Genomic DNA, 16,852 nt, shown 5'->3' with positions numbered 1-16,852 from the left:
TTTTACTGGACGACGAAAATCCAAAATACTCCACTGGTCCAGGAACAGTGAAACATTTTTAATGAACTAACTGATTTTTTTATACTCGACTTCCTTCTGCTTTTATTCCACTGAATTTATTTGATGGTGATGGTCACTTTCAGGCGGCAGGACTCGGCATAAGCCTCCAAAAACTGGCACTTGTTGAGGCCGTCCACCGCTGGATATTTGCACAGAGTGTTTGTGCAGGCGCTTACGAAGGGCTCGGGGTCAGAGTGGTTGTGGCAAACAGTGAAGGGGGCCTGCTTTATGAGATTGCAGCTGGGAGGAAGAATGACAGTCAATTAGCAGGTTTCTGAACAGTATCGTGTAGGAACGTATGATAAAGATGACTCGTTCCTGTTCTGAAGATGATAGGAAGGTTCTGATTGGTCAGTTCTTACTATTCAGTTGTGCGGGTGCAGTTGATCGAGCTGTCAGCGGTTTGGTTGTGCAGAGTCTCGCAGCTAGGAGGCGACAAACAGCACGGGACATTCAATTAGAAACCAATGCTGCATTAATAAACAGATTATATCAGTTTGGTTGGACTGAGTTTTACCTGGCTGCACTGTCATCAGAGGACTTGGCTGCACTCAGGGTGAAGTTCTGACTGGAATTAGCGGGGTTGCCACACAAGCCCTCCATAGCTCCAAAATGTCCTGGTCGATGTCAGGAGGCAATTAAAGACAAATAAAAGAACTTCCATCAGTAAGCTCAGCTGTCACTCTTCAACATGAACAACTTTGAAATGACACAGATATTTTGTCCAGATAGGATTTCTGTACCTGTCACATGTGCAGTGTTGCCATCAAAAAGACTGTGGCGTTGATGGAAGGAATCTTGGCAGTAACTCCAGTCTGGTTCTTCGAGAGCTCCACCCCGTGAACCACCTGACCCGTGGCGTTGAGCGTTAGCGTTTGTTGACCATCCTACATCACAGCAGATAGGCAACATGAGGGAAACACTGGCTGAAATAACACAAACACACACCAACATGTGCTTTGCATGGGTGCTTGTTCCAACTTAAAGAAGGATTTTTCAATCTTTAGTTTAGGTAACACCAGCACATTTGAACTCCGATTGTCTCCTCTTATCACTCACAGCGAGAACAACACTTTCAATAGTGTTTACTGGCAGAACAACAAAACAAAGAACATGCTGAAAAAGTAACGTATGACAGAAGTGACGAATGAGAACATTAGTAAAAATAATCTGAATGTTCCTGTTGCACCAATGTTCATTAGACGCAGCTATCCATCCATCCCGGGTTAAAACCTCAAATAGCACCGCATCGTAATTCTGTGCAACTATTTTATTACACTTGAGTAAATAGGATCACATTATATTGTGATATGGAGAATTTTCCACCACCACACCTGTCTTGAACTACATCAACACAAGTAACTCCTGGCCTGTAATGATCATCAGTGATTGATCAAACAAAGAGGATGGAAGGAGGATTTATGAGTCCATAAATAGGCTGTTAGTCTTTGGATGGATTGTGGCAGCTTACCCGGACTCTTCCACCTTGCTCCAGATAGATTTTGACACTTGACCCATTCAGGGACAGTATCAAGTGGTCCAAAAACGCCACATCTTGGCGGCGTCGCTCAAGGAAACCCGCTAGTAGGTTGAAGTCTGAGCCTCCTTGAGGCTTCATCAGACTGTATACGCAGCGATCAGGGACAGAGTGGACTCTGCTGGAGAAATCGATGATGCTGGAGGCAGTCACAGTGCACACGTCAGCGGGTTTTACGCACCTGATGGAGAAGGAAAGGGATAGATATTCTGTCTTTTTATTTCTGAGAGAAAACAACCTCTAAGAAAGAAAGGTGTTTTATTCTATGAAGATGACATTTCCAGTTAATATAACTTTGAGGAAAATGAATCCTCACTAGAGTGACAGGACGATGTGTATTAACTTAACTAAAAGCAGTGGGCAGTGCTATTGTGACAAAGACAAATACAAACCTAACCACAGATACCATACAAAGGATCTGAAAAATCCCTCAGTGACCTTAGATTAAAGGTCTCAGCTTACATGTTGTTGCCGATGCAAGACTCCTCTGATCCACATGTACTGACACTGACTCCAGATGATTCAACTGAACAGACCAATTGGGAGCAGGTTTCTGAGCTGTTGAACATTATTTCTCCAGTCTTAAAACTGGCGTCTGGGAGGTGATAGGAGGTTTATGAAATTAATTTAACATTAAACTGGTGTACAAAACGTAAAGGAGAGGAAATAACAATAGATCAGATGGAAATATTTGCCTACTTTGGTTTCTGCAGCCGCTTATGTCCCAATAAAAAGACATTTTATTCTTCAGCACTGAGTCCACAGTGGAGTTATCGACCGTCATATTCACAGACTAGAGAAGGAATAGACAAAATTCAAGGTTAATAATGTAATACTGTACTAACTCTGAGTGACTTCAGTTCCCCTTTTTATACATGTATAAATATTTGTCTCCAGTTTCAGGCCCGAGCATGAATCAGAATCAGATTTGTGCTGTTCATCTTATGTGGACATAAATACCCTAAAAATAGAAGCTGAGTGTCATTGTCACTGTTCATTTAAAATACTACAGAGCCAATACGACATAAATGTGTCACTGCATTACTGTTACTTCACTGCAGTGTTTATGAGCAATGAGGAACTGTTTCAAACTAAAGTTCTATGTTGTTAATGGTCTGTCAGGATGCCCCAGTTTGTACCTGTCATACATTACCATTACATGGGATAATTACCCAGCAACCATTGTAAACCCAGAAGGTCCAGAACCCACTGCACAACAAAATAACATTGGATGCTTGTGTCACACAGTGAGTCACACTGTGTTGGTAATACATGAGAGGAACCAACTGGGTCTACTCTCAGGGACCAGATTCTATAAAATCCAGTGGTGAACTTCAGGCTGAAAGTCTGAAATCACATCCTTCATTTGGTTTAAGGACAAAAGTTGCCACAGTAACAGACTCGGGCTAATCTCTGAGACCAAACGTCCATATGCCTTACATATACTTACAATAGTAGGGAGGCTAAACTTTGGACTGCAAAGCACAGCCGCTTGTTGTCCAGCTTGGTAAAACAATATTAACTGAAAATATAAACAGAAAAGATACAAAACATATTAGGAAATATTTTATGTATATTTAATATTTCACAAATAAACTTTGATTTGAATTTCCCTTTGCCAATCAATGTCTTTGAAATTTGCACAAAAGGCTGAACAGTAAATCAATTAATCATTAACAATGATGCTAACTTACCATCTTTTTTGTGCCAGTTTTATTTTCTTTGAGGGTCAACGGTACATTGCACTGTGACATGCTCTTTATGCTCGGCAGGCGGGTTGTAATGTTTATGTACTAACAGAAACCTCTATGGGTGCTGTGTCAGAACCACCATTTGTTATGTGAATACAGTCGCTTCCATTTGAGCCTTTGAAACAAACTGCAGTAGCAACGTTGGGTGTCTGCTCCACCTGCAGAGAAAAAAACATACATGAATGACTCTGAAGTGAATTCAGGTCAGTGGGGACATCTTTTCTCAAACATGGTTTAATTTGACTCACAGTCAGCGCTGTGTAATTGCGTCCATAATAGTTGATCGGACAGTTGGGGAAGTTCAGTTCTGTCACAGCAGACAGAGAGAAGTCGACCTGGCTGGCAGCAACTACAGTGTGAATTTAAAAGGAAAAGAAATGAGAGACATCATACATCAATCTATCAAGACCAACTTTCTTTCTTTCCAATTCACACCTCCAACTTAAAATGACATTTATCAGTGCAATGAATTCTGGGAGTAAAAGTCTGAATGAATGAAATCAATATTTAGAAAATATTTTCCTTCAGTGTGAATGACAACATGAGGGGATTTATTTTATTCATAAATCTCTTCAGTGTATGAAACTAAATGGTCCCGACTTGATTCCTTGTGTTGATTAAAAGGAGTCCCAACCCTTATTGATTTGGACTGATTTCATGGATGAGCATATGTTATTAAAGATTTATCATTCAGGTACATTTTGTATTTGAAACAGAGAAATCTGCCATTAAACCCCACAGTCACACTGTAATGTCGGTATATAATGTGTAAAATAAAACCTCCCGTAGAGCCTGCAGCATGTTGGCTCATCAGCTAACGCCTTTAAAATAAAGGTTAGATAGTAAAGCACTTTAAACTTTCCAATGGCTCTCTTACCTGCCAGCAGGAGGAGCAGCGCACTCGGCTTCCCCATGATGGATCCCCGGCAGGAAAGTGTCTGAGCTGGGAGAGATACAGTTCACACAGTGCAGTGTAAGGGATGGTGCTCAGGGTTCGCTTCATAAAGCATTTAATGCCTTTCCTGCTGCACAGGGTTATTAAAAACACAGTCTACCCATTAAATCCATCAAATCAACTGTGCTGTTACGTGTGATGTGTGTTTTCACCAAGTGTGTGTGTGTGTGTGTGTGTGTGTGTGTGTGGACATTCATGGGTATAGATCCAACAGTCACTATAGATGCATTTTGCATTTGTTTCCCCTAATGTTTCCATCCGTTCCAGTGAAATGTCTATAAAGAGGTACAATAGAACACTGTGGCATCAGAGTCTCAGTTATTAAATAAAAACTGGAATTGAAACACTTAAATGCTACATTTCATCAAATTCACAGCCAGTTTCTTGTCATCGTCCAGTAACACTAAGACGGCATTGAATTTGCATTGAACTGCAGATTTTTGAAAGGTTGCACATTTTACTGAGAAACTGAGGTTGAGCTTCACTGAGGATCTTTGTCATCCTCGGTGGCAGGAGGCAACTCTTTTCCACAGGTTTTACTGCAGTTAACAATTGCATTGAAAGGATTGCATTTACAGTTTTAATTGAACTCATTATAGTATAATTATTTAATGAATTTATGTACTATTTTATGAATGATTGTACTGATATTCTTTAAATGAACATTTAAAAACCAATGTCCTGCAGTACTCCAAAGTGCCCCTAGGGGAGAAACACTGCTATAGATTGTGAATGCAGTCGCATTAGAGGCCATAACTCCCACTGAGTACGTTATTATGAGCGGCAGCAGCACGAGTAGTATTTCATTTGACATATTGGGAAGTTGTGTCTGATTTTTACTTTTATCCTCCAGTGAACACATTTTACATTCTGTTTGTTTTACACTCCTTTCCTGTATCAGTAGTTGACAGTTTCACCACAAATATAACAAGATTAAATTATCAACATGAAACCAAATAAATGTGAATGTGAATGATAAAAATGTCTGCCATACACGTAGCTTTACCACAGCTTTGTAAAATGTGTCACGAAGTGATCTGACACTGAAGGTGAGTTTATTCACCGTGTTGGAGCTCACAGACTAAAAGCTTTGTCTTCTTAATAAGGAGCTAACAGATCAGACATAAACTGTGGACAAGTGATCGTTCTCAACTGAATATTCTTTTCCAAATCATTTCAACAGGTTGTGCAGTTTTTTCCTTAAAAAGTCACTGCTGAAGTCCCCATGAGAGAGGAGAGGAGCTTGTCTTACCGTCTGGAGGTTGGCTGGAGCAGCAGGAGATGAAGCTTTGCAGATGGAGGTCGGTGTTGAACCCTTCTGGATGTTGCAGCTCTTGGGCTGATGTTGCTGCTGTCTGTCTCCATCTGCCTCTTTTTATACTCAGGTGTTTGTGCGTCACGCCCCTGAAGATGGAAACATTGACGTGCCATGCAATAAGTGATGGTTGTTAACCTATGAAGAATGTCCACACACACACACACACACACACACACACACACACACACACACACACACACACACACACACACACACACACACACACACACACACACACACACACACAATGATCTATTATTATACCTTAACTAACATTTAACCAACAGACAAAACAACAAAATAATTCATTTTTGATATATTTTGGGGGTTTTATAGTCCCTGTAATCGATAGAGAGAGCTGTAGAGTGACAGGGAGGTGACACGCAGCAAAGGGCCTCAGGTCGGAGTCCGACCCCTGACCGCTGCAACAAGAGCTCAGTTCTGGCACATGGGTACAGGTCCCTAAAAGCACCTTGATTTGATCAGCTCTGATGGATCTACACTGTGTTCAATAGATAGGGGTCCAATCTGACCCACAACAGCATCAATCTACAAAATATATCACACCTGTACAAAAGAACGTCATTTATAGTGTTTTTATTGATGTCAAATATCAAGACAGATCAAATTTGACCCAAACTGTAACTGTAAGAGTTAGAATATGAATCAAACTTGTGAAGTTCTATAAAGGAAATAAGAAACTCCACAGTGGATATTAGGATTTTATATATTATATATTATTATTATATAAAGGAGGGAGGATTGTAGTGGGAGCACGGGGGTGTCAGGTGTGAGTGTAGGGTGGCCATTTCCTTCACATCAAACAGGAGGACACTTTGCATACACGAGGAGACGCAAGCAGATATTTGTTTGGTATGATCCGGTTTTAAATGTTAATGTTTTTCCAGATTACATAAAGGTGCATACACATACCACATAGCTAATAATAAATATACAAGATACAGCTCATGACAACGTGCCCTTCCAATTCAGATTACATAGGTCTAATAACCATCATACAGAAACTGTTCTTAATGTTTTTATCTGGATAGATAAGTAAGGGTAAAACAAATGCAGCACCTTCTGTTTCAGATGTATAGACTTTGCCTATCTACATATGAGTATGAGCATTTTCAGAATTTCAGTCCAACAACCGACGTTAGCTCACATTATGTTCTCTGTCCCTGGGAGCTTGATTGACAGCCTGGTGGTAGGTGATCACCTGGCTCATTTGAATATTAAAATGAGCCATGTGTTGATAGGTCAGGACACGAAAATGTAACCAATGAAATTACTTATTTTGACACACATTTTTAGCCAATAAGTATTAAACTAACGAGGTAATGTGTCAAAAGGTGGACCTTTTTAGTTATTTTCTCAAAAGGAGGACAAATGAGTGTCCCGCTTAAGGCTGCAGCCGGACAGGGCACTTAAAAGCCGGACTGTCCGGCCTAAAGCCGGACGAATGGCCACCCTATGTGACTGTGTGAAGGTAGGAGGAGGTAGGACAGCCTCTGGGCAGGAATTCAGCTTAAGGCGCCATAACTGGTCTTAAAATGCACCAGGACCACATTCTGTCACTGTGAGCCGCCTTTCTACCCTGAGGGGGGGTCAGGGACACTTAATAACCTTTTAAATTTCAGATAGGATTTTATTTGTGATCATTTTTCATGACTTTTTAAACCTTTTTGAAACTTCCTGTAAATGCATTATAACCCATTGAAACCAATGAGGAATGGCTCCTCAACAAAATGCTTTCACCTGCTGTGTGACTGATAATAACTCAACTTTCATGTATATGGAACACATAGATAGGAGCCCCTCACATGTGTGACCATTGATAAACATGTGATTCTTCATGTGATCTAAAAATGTCACAGTTGGACTGATACTTGCCCAAAGTATGTCTGTACCAGATTACAGCCTTTAGACCAATCACAACAAGTGTGATGGCGTTTGTCCTTACCACACTAAATATAGTCTTTGGGCACTAACGGGTTAACCCATTAATGACTAATGGCTGTATTTAGTATGTTCAGGAACATCTCCACACAGTATTTTCTGTTAGAGGTGGAAACTATAAAGACATGTAGCAACACACGACACAATCAAAGTGTACAACTGAACGTATTTATCACGCCTTAACTGGGACACAAAGTTTATTCAGAAATAAGTTTAAGGTTTGTTTGACGTGTTAAATATCATATTAAATGATACTTACACTGGATCAGAGCACATCTTATTGACAGTGGAGCTGTTTGAATTTGTTGCTTTCAGTCATTTCACAGAACTACTTGTAGTTTTTGACATTGAGCTATTTCTGTATCACACTATATTTAATGACTCACTCATTTTATCCCACAGGAATACATTATAAAATCTCTCTCAGGTCTGCACAGAACCCAACAACACATTATCATTTCACTTTATGAATGGATATTGTAACAATCCAGAATATGAATCAAACTTGTGAAGATGTGAAACTCCTAACCTGTTGATCTAGAGGAGCAACCCCTAGTGACTAACCACTAAACAAAGCACATTAAGGAAACTTAAACTTTGACCCATCTGAAAGAAATCAACAGATTTGTGCTTTAAGTTCTATAAAGGAAATAAGAAACTCCACAGTGGATATTCAGATTTTATATATTATATATTATTATTATATAAAGGAGGGAGGATTGTAGTGGGAGCACGGGGGTGTCAGCTTAAGGCGCCATAACTGCTCTTAAAATGCACCAGGACCACATTCTGTCACTGTGAGCCGCCTTTCTACCCTGAGGGGGGGTCAGGGACACATGATAACCAGTTTGTTCACACGTGGTGCCTCAGGTACATTTAGGACAGGATTTTATTTGTGATCATTTGTGATGACTTTTTACATTTTCTCTACATCTAAGGAGTCGAGAAAGGGGTCAATCACAATACTCATAAAAATAATATTTACTGTGCTTTAAATCTGTGTGTGTGTGAGTGTGTGTGTGTGTGTGTGTGTGTGTGTGTGAGAGAGAGAGAGAGAGAGAGAGAGAGGTCCTATATGTATTTTAGAGTCAGTAATTATTTAAACGTTATTTAACGGTCACAGCAACGTAAGTTTGTCTGTTGTTCCGGACAGTTTCCTGTTATTTCTGATTTTTAATAGTTTTGATTGTGTAAGTTGTTTTTTTTATGTTTATTACAAACATGTATTGATTTATGTGCTGTCTATAAGTATGGTTATATGTAAAATATAAATGCTATGTGGTATTAACCTAAAATTAGTCACATTGACAGAGACCTATGTAATGAATAACTTTATATATTTTAGAAGAATTTGTGTGTCTGAACATATAAACATATAATATATATAACACACACACATATTAATAACAAAAATAACAACAACAACAATGATAATGTCCCTGAGTAGAATAAAGAAATCCAGGATAATTGAGCAAGCGCGGCTTGACTTAGCCTGCTCGGTGCATCCTGGCTTAATCGGTTGCACGTTTGCCGAGCCAGGATGAAAAGGTGCGGCTATGTTAAGCCAGGTGTAGATAGTCGGGATAAGTGCGTGTTCACAGCATACTGAAATAGACCTCGCGATCGCTCACAGAATCACCGATGGGAACATGGATAAGAGTCAGTTTAATTAATGTATACTGTCCCTGTTAAAATAAACCAATAAATAAAAATAAAATTGTAGAAGTAAAAAAAAAAGCCCATAGAACTGGCACAGGGGGCCCACCAAGCCAGGATATGTGCTGCAAATGGTTCCTTTATTGAGGTTCTCTGCATCCCCAACAGAATAAAGGAAGCTCCCACTTGCAAAACATTCCTGCCGTCTGGTGCTGTATTTTTGGACCCAGCAGCCTACATAAATATCTTAGTCCATCACCTGAGAATCTGTATCTCTCAATGAGATAGTCCTCTCCAACGGCCAATGGGTCTGACCTGTCCCAGAAGACTCTTTCATGACTAAATGCTCGTCTGAGGATTAGGGCTTCCTCATCCAGTACATCCTCCAAGAAAGGGCAAGCCATTATGAAGAGGGAGCAGTCTTCATTAGCATAGCAATATAACACTTGTCCTGAGTAATAAAACTTCCACTTGAATCAATATAAAAAGACTGTTGCAATTACAAACAGCCAACAGATTTAAATGAAATAAGAAATGACAATATATATGTAATATTTTAATGCAGGATAATTAAAATGATGCAACATACTTAGAAAGACCATGGACATGCTGTAAAACACATTAATTCCTCACAGGACTGACGGTGGAAATACAGGTGAATCACTAGGATTAATCTTAGCCTGGCTGTTAGCCTGGTCTGGAGCAGGCTAACTGCAGAGAATAAATCACCATAGTAACTTGGCCGGGATAAGTTTAACCTGCTTTCATGCAACCGACTTGAGGCTTAATTCAGCCAGGATAACCAACATATCCCGGGTTAATCCCTTATCCTGGTTTTGTGCAATACCCCTCAGGTGGTTTTAATGTCAGACAACAAAGTGAGGAGGTGTAGTGTGTCTGAGGGTCCAGCAGGGGGCAGCACAGACCTGCTGGTACTGAATACAGTGGAGCTTCATGCTGACACTACTGCTGACTATCTGCACCATTATTGATTGATCATTTCTGATCACACCCTGACCTCTGACCCCTCTACTTTTAAACCAGAGTCCAGGAAATAGAAATAAGAGTTGTTGTTTCTTATATATATATATATATATAGTGTGTGTGTGTGTGTGTGTGTGTGTGTGTGTGTGTGCGTGCGTGCGTGTGTGTGTGTGAGGCCTCCTCATCTGTTATCATCACTCAGAGGCTTCTTCTTCTCCCTCTCTCTTTCCTCCCTCCCTCCTCCTTCCTCCCTCCTTCTCTTCTTCCCCTTTCCCTCCCTCCTTCCCTCCCTCCCTCCTTCCCTCCATCTTTTCGCTCTTCCTCCCTTCCTCTCTCCCTCCTTCTCTCCTTCTTTTCTCTCTTCTTCCTCCCTCCTTCCTCCCTACTTTTCTCTCTTCTTCCTCCCTCCTTTTCTCCTTCTTTTCCCTCGTCTTCCTCCCTCCTTCTCTCCTTCTTTCCTCTCTTCTTCCTCCCTCCCTCTCTCCTTCCCTTTTCCTCCTTCCTCACTCTCTCCTTCTTTCTCCCTCCCTCCCTCCCTCCTCTCTCCTTCCTCCCTCCTTAATCAGTAAGATCTTTATGTATGAACCATGTTGGGAACCAGTGTAGGAACCTCCTCCTCCTCCTCAACCTCTTCCTCCTTTCTGTCTGCCTTTTATCCAGGTAAAGGTCAGAGGTCAGCCCCAGGACGTCAGCCACAAACAGGCTTCCTGTCTGTGCTCCAGCGGAGGTTTTCTGCTGCCTCAGACGAACCCCAGATAACGAACCCAGAGCTCGTCCTGAGTGTCGGCGGCAGCGTACAGTGAGCTCACGCCTGTAAGCCTCTTACAGTAATGCACCTGCTGCTGAGCCAACACTGCGGCACAGCCGAGCAGAGTGGGGGACGCTGACCGAGCACCTCCTCGGCGTACCGGGTGACGATTCTGTGATTTTTCAGGATCCTAAAGGCGTGTCAGAGATGCTGGGTGGAGATCTGGTGGCGGTGTGGGAGGTGGCGCTGAGCGACGGCGTTTTCAGGATTGAGTTCGCCCATGGTACCACCACCGGGAAACGTGTTGTTTATGTCAACGGACAGGTGAGCGAAGCCGGTGCTTCCCAATTATTTTCAGCATCTGAAATGAAGTCCACTCATCAGGGGCGGAGCCAGACGTTGCTCTTTACAGCACGGTTTTACAAGCCAGTCAACATAAGAGGATACAAATCTGTGGTTCCTGACCTGGGAGTCCACTAGGGGTCGCCAAAGCTTCACAAGAGGTCACGAGTTCTTCTTGATTTTCAGGGATGTAAAAAAATACAGTACATCTCATCATTCTGTCTAATTTTGTGACGAAAACTAAATGAAATCATTATTTTTAAAGAGCAGATTATTATTGAATCTCAACTTTAAAGATCTAAACACAAGTTATATTGACAGAGCCTTCAGTCTGATCAACAGCCTCGTTAATTCAATTCATTCATTATTATTGTTATTATTGTTGGAATATCATTATCATTCATTTCCCAGAGAGAAAAAAAGCCACCTGAATAAAAGTTATATTTTAAAACACAGGTTAGAAATTTGACATTCAACCTTTAATAAAATAACAGATGTTCCAACTGTAAACCAGAGCCATGTGTCAACTGCTGTAGAGATGCATGTATATAATTATTTGGCATTAAATATGTATATAGTTAATTTACTATTACAGACATTAAATGTGGTAAACACCTGTCCTTTGTTTCACCACTTACTTAAACACACGTGACTATCTACCAAATACCAGAAATACCCATCAGGAAAGAGATTATTTATTATAGCAGCGGACAGGAACATGAGACGTGGTTCTCAGTAATACCAGTGATGCTCATGCTTACCAAGTTCTTTACATACACAAAGAAAAAAGTATATTGATCCTGTATCGACAGTCCGACTGTGGACATATGACGGCCTTTAGCTCGTGTTTCTAGAGTTACGTGTCGTTACGAACACGTTAGGAATTGTTAAAATGTGATATTTCTTAAAGGGAGTTTGGTGCAGGGAGCTTTTAGTTGCTCAAATGGATAATTTCTAACATTTTGTCTCCACTACAGAAACACTAAATTATGAAGAGGTTGTCTGACGTTGACTGCTGTTAGTTATTAGTTGAAGTAAAAGATGTCAGTAGAAACTGATGAATGAGTGAACGAATGTACAGTAGCAGCTGTTTATCTGTCTGCCTTTCCTCAACAGGAAGTCATCAGAAAAGACTGGATGTTCAAGCTGGTTGGAAAGGAAACATTCACCGTGGGAAGCACAAACACCAAAGCCACCATAGTCATCGAGGCCATCAGCGGGTTCGCCTACGAGTACACGCTGGAGATGGACGGGAAGAGTCTGCAGAAGTTCATCAACAACAAGGCTCAGACCACCAAAACCTGGCTGCTCAGAGTGGACGGAGCCGACTGCAGGGTGGTTCTTGGTGAGTTTTGGAACCACGGAAAGGCTCCTGCGTCTTCAGGAGGGAGTGTGGGTGAACGCTGAAGCATAATCTGCTCAGGTTGAGCTCAGTGCAGGTATTTTAGGAAACATGACTACAGCATGGATCTGGACTACAGACACTGAACCCCAGTCAGTTCAGAGCAACGTCATTCAGTCGTTCAGGGACCGACGCATCATCTCATCCAATAATCTACACTTTTCCTTTCATTCATGTTGTAAATATGTCCTGTACTTTAGCCGCCACTGGTTGCTAACTGGGCTGATAAAAACAAACAAATATAAACAAATATACAGCCACGTAATCTGACAACACAACACGCACCCTGTGGTTCGGAGGAACGCAGCACAATCAATACGCGGCCCCTACGGTTTACTCATCACATAAATCAGAGATGTTCTAACTGGTTTCCGGGCTTTTTATGCGAGTTTATGGACCCCAGAAATAAACAAATATACAGTGTATTCAAAGAACTGCATGAGATTATCATAAAGTAGGCATGTCAATAATGTTATTACTGTAATATTATTAGTTACTGCCCGACACTGGTACCAATAGATGCAATATAGGTTATTATTTTAGCTTATATTACCTGTAATCGTTTGCTTTAGTGGAAGAAAACTCAAGTTGGGGGAAACATTTGTACAGAGAAGATACATTTAAGGGACTTTATTCAGATTAATTCTGTTCAATTTAACTTAATATCTGTAAAAAAAAAAAAAACAACAACATGTTGATCAATCCTCAATTAATGTTAAACCTATAATGAATAAACACTGTTCTCCTTCTGTCCCACAGAAAAGGACACAATGGATGTTTGGTGCAACGGGCAGAAAATGGACACAACGGTGAGAATCAACAAACTCTATATATAATATATTTAAATATATATAAATAAATCTATATAATAATAATAATAATAATAATAATAATAATAATAATACTTTCAATTGTTTTAAATCTCAATGAGTCCAACAGGTCAGATCACCTGGTCCAATGTGGTCTGAATGTGGAAAAGAATAGTTTAATTGCAGCTTTTTTAAAGGTTTCATAAATCTGAAATGATGTTTTCAGAATCAGAATTGGGATTATTTAATATAATGTGTATATACAGGCTGGGTTTAATTAATGTAATGTATATATACAGCGTTTAATTAATGTAATGTATATATACAGGGTGGGTATAATTAATGTAATGTATACAGGGTTTAATTAATGTAATGTGTATATACAGGGTGGGTATAATTAATGTAATATGTATATATATACAGGGTGGGTATAATTAATGTAATATATATATATATATATATATATATACAGGGTGGATGTTTGTTTTTTGTCCTGCATTAAGACAGGTGTTTCTATCCTTTCAAAATAAGACATTTAAAGGAAACAAGTCTGTATCTGTGGATAAAAATGCCATTCTGAGATACAAAAACATTCATATTTTTCCTCACTAATGACTCGATGGCCTCCTAAAACTCTGACTTTCCACAGGGAGAGTTCGTGGACGACGGTACAGAGACACACTTCATGGTGGGGGAGCACGAGTGCTGCATCAAGGCTACCAGCAGTGGGAAGAAGAAGAGCGGCATTGTGCACTATTTACTGCTGGACGGGGAGAAAATAGCAGCTTCGACACAATAGCTGAGAACTTTCAAAGAGACTGTGTGGATGAGCACGCCATGTAGAAATACCAGGCAGATACAAACAACACTGGCTGCGCTTTATTTTGAAGGATCTGTTTTTCCATTTGGTTTTGATGACACATTTTGAAAATATGTTCATGTAAATAATGCAAATAAACACTGAAAATGTGCAGCATTCACTTTGTTGTATGTTTTTATTTTCTACTGGGTGATTTATTTGACACCTGATCAAACAGCTGATCTTCTGTGTGAATTGAATATGTAACTGTGAATATTTTGGCTGTGTCATGGTTTACGTTGTGCAATAAAGGTTTAATCTGTGAACAATTATATCTTGTGTGGTTGATAATAATGATAAAGTTCATTTATGTGTCAGAACATGGTCTAAAAACTACTTCCTGTATATTCTTTGAAGGCTGCTGGGAAACTGTCCAGCTTTTAGCCACAGGAAGAAGAAGTAGAATAGACTTTAGTGTCAATGTGGCAGCCGTGTGACGGGATCTTCACAACTGATGTATTAATGTAAAGACCAGCACAGTTATTATTTTATTAGTTAATGACATATGATTGAAGTATCATACTTTAGATAACTTCAGTTTCCTGACCTAATATATATATATTTTACCTGTTCACATACTTTCCTTTATTTACTGTATATATTTCCTACGAGAATAAAGTCGTAATATTACGAGAATAAAGTCGTAATATTAGGTCTACGAGAATAAAGTCGTAATATTAGGTCTACTAGAATAAAGTCGTAACATTACGAGAATAAAGTCGTAATATTAGGTCTACGAGAATAAAGTCGTAACATTAGGTCTACGAGAATAAAGTCGTAACATTAGGTCTACGAGAATAAAGTCGTAACATTAGGTCTACGAGAATAAAGTCGTAACATTAGGTCTACGAGAATAAAGTCGTAACATTAGGTCTACGAGAATAAAGTCGTAATATTAGGTCTACTAGAATAAAGTCGTAACATTACGAGAATAAAGTCGTAATATTACAAGAATAAAGTCGTAATATTAGGTCTACGAGAATAAAGTCGTAACATTAGGTCTACGAGAATAAAGTCGTAATATTAGGTCTACTAGAATAAAGTCGTAACATTACGAGAATAAAGTCGTAATATTGGTTACAAGAATAAAGTCGTAACAATATTAGGTCTACATTAGGAGAATATTAGAATAAAGTCGTAACATTAGGTCTACGAGAATAAAGTCGTAATATTAGGTCTACTAGAATAAAGTCGTAACATTACGAGAATAAAGTCGTAACATTACAAGAATAAAGTTGTAATATTAGGTCTACTAGAATAAAGTCGTAACATTACGAGAATAAAGTCGTAATATTAGGTCTACTAGAATAAAGTCGTAACATTACGAGAATAAAGTTGTAATATTAGGTCTACTAGAATAAAGTCGTAACATTACGAGAGATAAAGTCGTAACATTAGGTCTACAAGAATAAAGTCGTAACATTACGAGAATAAAGTCGTAATATTAGGTCTACTAGAATAAAGTCGTAATATTAGGTCTACTAGAATAAAGTCGTAATATTAGGTCTACTAGAATAAAGTCGTAATATTACGTTACGTTACGACTTTTTTCTCGTAATTTTCACAAAAAAACCTCCCAGTGATTGGAGCCTGTGAGGGTTCAACACTTGTTCAAAACTGTACAGTCCAAAAGAAAAACTCTAAAGGTCTGTGGAAGAGTCACTAATTAAATAGTTCAACATGTGAGAAAATTAATGTGAAGTTTTGAGGATGCGGGTTCGATCCCCACTCAAACCTGTGAATATTTAATTTTAATGTCCAAACTTTAAAATCTATAGGTTTGTGAGAAATCCTGTTGTAGTGTCTCAGAGTGAATAATGAAGGTGAGTAAGGAGACTCTGATGTTGTGTGTTTGATTCCCTTCTAGTCCAACAACCAAAGTTACTGAAGGTACTGAAACACTGAACCCAGAGCCCAGGACCGGATATGGACTTCTGGTAATCCAGAACTAATATTTACCATAAAATGTAACTTAACTGAACTAAACAGCGTCAGCCTGAGTTGAGTCGCGTGGTTACTGGGAACAGGAAGTCGAGGAGGCGGATGAATAGCACGCGGTGACGTGGTCCTGGACACAAGGTAGCTCAATACATGGGCGGGGCTCAGAAGGGAATTGGTAGCAACACCAGAGGGGTATTGCACAAAAGTAGAATAAAGAAATCCAGGATAATTGAGCAAGCGCGGCTTGATTTAACCTGCTCGGCGCATCCTGGCTCAATTGGTTGCACGTTTGCCGAGCCAGGATTAAAAGGTGCGGCTATGTTAAGCCAGGTGTAGATAGTCGGGATAAGTGCGTGTTCACAGCATACTGAACTAGACCTCGCGATCGCTCACAGAATCACCGATGGGAACATGGATAAGGCCGCTGAACAACAGCTCCTGATGGAGTTCTATGAAGAGGTGGAAGATAGAAGAAAAAAAGGCAATACCGATGCCATAATGAAAGAAAGAGAGAAAGCCTGGCAGACA

The 16,852-nt window shown here is 39.8% G+C and overlaps 1 protein-coding gene and 1 long non-coding RNA gene across 3 annotated transcripts; one reads left to right on the top strand and one right to left on the bottom strand.

Moving 5' to 3' along the window:
* Positions 1-116: 116 nt before the first annotated feature.
* LOC127378316 (uncharacterized) lies at positions 117-3,120 on the bottom strand. The gene is made up of 8 exons (XR_007887889.1): positions 3,048-3,120; positions 2,297-2,390; positions 2,060-2,192; positions 1,532-1,778; positions 804-947; positions 578-677; positions 423-485; positions 117-300 (listed from the first exon to the last, which is right to left on the bottom strand). It is a non-coding gene; the product is annotated as an uncharacterized LOC127378316 (long non-coding RNA).
* Positions 3,121-10,890: 7,770 nt separating this feature from the next.
* On the top strand, positions 10,891-14,622 carry faimb (Fas apoptotic inhibitory molecule b). 2 transcript variants are annotated; one of them, XM_051426926.1, is made up of 5 exons: positions 10,891-11,036; positions 11,158-11,295; positions 12,430-12,658; positions 13,475-13,524; positions 14,174-14,622. In XM_051426926.1, the coding sequence occupies exons 2-5, from the start codon at positions 11,179-11,181 to the stop codon at positions 14,321-14,323; spliced, it is 546 nt and encodes a 181-aa protein (XP_051282886.1). In that variant the 5' UTR covers positions 10,891-11,036; positions 11,158-11,178; the 3' UTR covers positions 14,324-14,622. The 2 variants fall into 2 exon arrangements, with proteins under 2 accessions (XP_051282886.1, XP_051282885.1); XM_051426925.1 differs by lacking the exon at positions 10,891-11,036 and having other exon boundaries at positions 11,053-11,295.
* The last annotated feature ends 2,230 nt before the right edge of the window (positions 14,623-16,852 follow it).

The sequence above is a fragment of the Dicentrarchus labrax genome, unplaced genomic scaffold (assembly GCF_905237075.1).
Source record: "Dicentrarchus labrax unplaced genomic scaffold, dlabrax2021, whole genome shotgun sequence".
Taxonomy (NCBI): Eukaryota; Metazoa; Chordata; class Actinopteri; family Moronidae; genus Dicentrarchus; species Dicentrarchus labrax.
This window is presented reverse-complemented; position numbering and strand designations above follow the sequence as displayed.

Coding starts and splice junctions, on each gene's coding strand:
- faimb (XM_051426926.1), top strand. CDS start 11,179: ATGCTGGGTGGAGATCTGGTGGCGGTGTGGGAGGTGGCGCTGAGCGAC. Junction 12,659..13,474: donor CGACTGCAGGGTGGTTCTTG/GTGAGTTTTGGA, acceptor TCTGTCCCACAG/AAAAGGACACAATGGATGTT. Junction 13,525..14,173: donor GGCAGAAAATGGACACAACG/GTGAGAATCAAC, acceptor GACTTTCCACAG/GGAGAGTTCGTGGACGACGG.